This window comes from Mus pahari, unplaced genomic scaffold, assembly GCF_900095145.1.
Source record: "Mus pahari unplaced genomic scaffold, PAHARI_EIJ_v1.1 scaffold_11015_1, whole genome shotgun sequence".
Lineage (NCBI taxonomy): Eukaryota > Metazoa > Chordata > Mammalia > Rodentia > Muridae > Mus > Mus pahari.
Window position 1 is genome coordinate 20,415 of NW_018391759.1, and position 3,915 is coordinate 24,329.

Here is a 3,915-nt window from a genome sequence, read left to right on the forward strand (position 1 = left end):
AGACAGTGATTTCTTGTGCAACAGAGAAGTCCCCATATCCAGCTCCCCTCAAATTCTATGTTTATATATGACCCAACATCATCACAATTAGCGACTAAGTGTGAGATTTGTATCTAATATTGTGACTCAAAATAAGCTGGGGAATTTTGGAAATAGACTTCTGTCAGTAAAACCACAGGGTACACAATTTATAAGAGCTCAGGGTGAAGAGATGGCTGCTAAGAAAAGCAATAAATATGAACCCAGTATACATGACACATCTGCCAAATGCTTATGGAAGACTTTTATCATATAAGACATGAGCATCTGAAGCAATGATTTATTCAATACCCAGTCTGCTTTCATGTCACGCTGCCTTGGCCTTTACAAACCACCTCCTCTGTCTTCTTTCCTTTGTGATTCTTCTAGGACTTGGAGAATTTTATCTCTCAGTTTGGAGACTCAGGTTTTGTCCTTGTGGCCCTGGGATCTATAGTGAGCATGCTTCAGACCAAGGAGATTATTAAGGAAATGAACAGTGCCTTTGCTCGCCTCCCTCAAGGGGTGCTTTGGGCATGCAAGACTTCTCAATGGCCCCAAGATATCAGTTTGGCCCCAAATGTCAAAATCATGGATTGGCTTCCACAGAATGACCTTCTGGGTAAGCTCCTCCAACACCTCCTACTTTCCTTCCATTCACTTGTCTTGGGGACTTAATTAACATCTGATATCTGAATGCTTGGACTGGCAGAAGAGAAGGCTGCTGATAGGTAAAGATTTATCTCCAGGAGGCAGGCAATCATAGCTTGTGGGGGACAGCAACTTCTTGGAGGAATCAGTCTGCACTCTAGTCTGGCTATAGCAGCAACTTCCNTATTTTTTCCAACTCAGACAGGTCTCACATCCCTAATTAGATATGATCTGTTATGGTGCCTTGATGTAACAGTATCTAACATTGAAAATGATTGATATAACACCATCTTGGACAATATGTGAACTATAACTACTTTCTTGGGCAGTTGGCACAATTTGTTACCACTATTCTCACAAAGATGTGAGAAAACTCCAGCAATTTTAAAACACAATTATGAATGTAAGCATATGTACATATCTTGGTTGTCAACTATAGGCTGAAAACTCAGACACTTACATTAAACTTGGCATTTGAAGATATAGGAAAAAGTCTCATTTTCCAGGGAACATGGGTAGATTTTCTGTGAGTCATAGTTTGGGATAATTTCTATATGATCATCAGAAATGTTTGATTGCTTTCAAGATGGAGCAATATACAATATTTATACATCTAGAAGTGTTTGGCGTATCATCTGCTTTTGTAAGCTTTCCTTGAAGCAGAGGAGATAGCGCATAGAATATAAACCTTATAAGAGAGCAGATATGGAAAGCAAGAGAAGGCAGAGGTGAGAAAAGAGAAGAGAAAAGCATCAGTGGAAGAGATGAGGATGAATAGGAGGACAGGAAACATGTCTGGCTTGTCACTCTCCTTGTAGCTGTGTGTCTTTGGATTGAAGTAAGGAATTTCTCTGCAGAGGGAAGGTTAGACATCATATGCTGTGATATTGCAAATACCAAAAGCAAAATCAATAAGTCAATTCTCTGTGGCACCTGGGTATTTCTTGGGTCTGCTGCTTTGCCTGGTATCTGAAGCTTTGGTAGTGAAATCTTGGTCTCTCTCTCTTTTGCAACAGCTCACCCTAGCATTCGTCTGTTTGTCACCCATGGTGGGATGAACAGTGTGATGGAGGCCATCCAGCATGGAGTACCCATGGTGGGGATTCCCTTTTGTNCTGACCAACCTGAAAACATGGTCCGAGTAGAAGCAAAGAACCTTGGTGTTTCTATTCAGCTACAGACGCTCAAGGCAGAGTCATTTGCGCTCACCATGAAAGAAGTCATAGAAGACAAGAGGTATGCAGCTCTCTGGGTTGTGGTCCNGTAGGCTAAAGGCAGGCCCGACAGAGGGATCTGTGTAGTCTGTTTTCCAGTGAATTTTGTGGTATGTGTTATAGTATGTGTGTGAGACTTGAATGTCCTCCTTTTCCTTTGCTATTAATCCTAATTTTAGTTTATGTACTGAAAGATGATTCTGTCTATGGCTGTATGATGTTTTCTTCTCTACACAGTATTCTTATGACCTCTTTTATATTGGGTACATAGAGTAGAATTCCAGTTGAAACATGGAGGATATTTACATGATTTTCAAATTTTATTTGCATATAATATACTTTTTATTAGATATTTTCTTTATATACATTACAAATATAATCCCATTTCCTAATTCTTTTTCAGAACCCCCCTATCTACTCTCACCCCCTGCTCACCAAGCTACCCACTCTCTTTTCCTGGCCCCGGTGTTCCCCTATATTGGGTAATAGAAGCTTCAGAGGACGAAGGGCCTATCCTCCCAGTGATGTCCAACCAGGCCACCTCTGCTAAATGATATTTACATGTTATTGTGGCTAATCTCCCTGAGGTCTTTCTCTTTGACAGTTTGACAACTCTCCATTACCTGAATTGTTACTGTGTGTCCTACAGTAGCACATAGAGAGCACACAACATGAAGAAGAAGTGTATATCAGTTCTATTCTGTCCCTAGGGCACAGGACAAGACTATAATAAAGGAAGATTTCAGAAATGTATCACAATTGGGCAGGAACGGGAGCTTGGAGACCCACAGAGCTCCCCCTCATTCAGCACTGTGACTTATCAACCCAACAAGAGTAAATATTCAGGTTTCACTGTCCTAGTGGCTTCAATCCGGTATACATCTGTTCCATCTGTTCACAGTATTCAATTTACTCATTCTCTCTCTGCTATAGGGTATAAAATGTGTTTTTTCTTTTCTATAACCAGTGAATACTTCTCTTAACTTCCTGTTAGCAATGCTGCCAGTTTCCAGCCCAGCCCCTTCAAAGGCGTCTTCTAACCACTGTTCTTCCTTGAGTTCCTCTCTACTTAAACCGTTTCTTCTCCCAGTTGTTCCAGGACTATCAGCTCCAAACTACAACAACTGTTCTAGGGTATCTACTCAGCTTAGCTTTTTCTGACTTAATTGTCCCTTAACAATACATCTTCTACACCAGCTGCCTTCTCCTCTCACACTGCTAGCTCAATTCACCCTCTCAAACTCTGTTGGCTCCCCCCCCTGCAATTTTTATTAGATATTTTCTTCATTTACATTTCAAATGCTATCCTGAAAGTTCCCTCAACCCTCCCCCCTTTGCTCGTCTACCCTTCCACTCCCATTTCTTGGCCCTGGTGTTCCCCTGTACTGGGGCTTATAAAGTTTGCAAGACCAAGGGTCCTCTGTTCCCAATGATGACTGACTAGATCATCGGCTACATATGCAGCTAGAGACACGAGCTATGGGGGTACTGGTTAGTTAATATTGTTGTCCCACCTATAGGGCTGCAGACCCCTTCAGCTCCTTGGGTACTTTCTCTAGCTCCTCGATTGGGGTCCTGTGTTCCATCCAAGTGCTGACTCTGATCCTCGACTTCTGTGTTTGCCAGGCACTGGCATAGCCTCACAAAAGACAGCTATATCAGGGTCCTTTCAGCAAAATCTTGTTGATGTATTCAATAGAGTCTGCATTTGGTAGCGGATTATGGGATGGATCCCTGGGTGTGGCAGTCTCTGTATGGTCCATCCTTTCATCTCAGCACCAAACTTTGGTTCTGTAACTCCTTCCATGGGTGTTTTTTCCCAGTTCTAAGAAAGAGCGAAGTATCCACACTTAGTCTTCTTTCTTCTTGAGTTTCATGTGTTTTGCAAATTTTATTTTGGGTATTCTGATTTTCTGGGCTAATAATATCCACTTATCAGTGAGTACATATCATTTGAGTTCTTTTGTGATTGGGTTACCTCACTCAGCATGATACCATCCAGATCCATCCATTTGCCTAGGTATTTCATAAA

At 41.7% G+C, this 3,915-nt stretch overlaps 1 protein-coding gene across 1 annotated transcript in view; it reads left to right on the forward strand.

The window, feature by feature from the left end:
* LOC110314683 (UDP-glucuronosyltransferase 3A2-like) overlaps positions 1–3,915 on the forward strand; it is a gene marked incomplete at its 3' end in the record, with an annotated part of 26,444 nt that overhangs the window by 18,005 nt on the left and 4,524 nt on the right. Inside the window, exons 5-6 of the mRNA XM_021188925.2 lie at positions 409–640; positions 1,686–1,905. Coding sequence (XP_021044584.1) covers positions 409–640; positions 1,686–1,905 — 452 coding nt within the window. The remainder of the gene's footprint in view (positions 1–408; positions 641–1,685; positions 1,906–3,915) is intronic.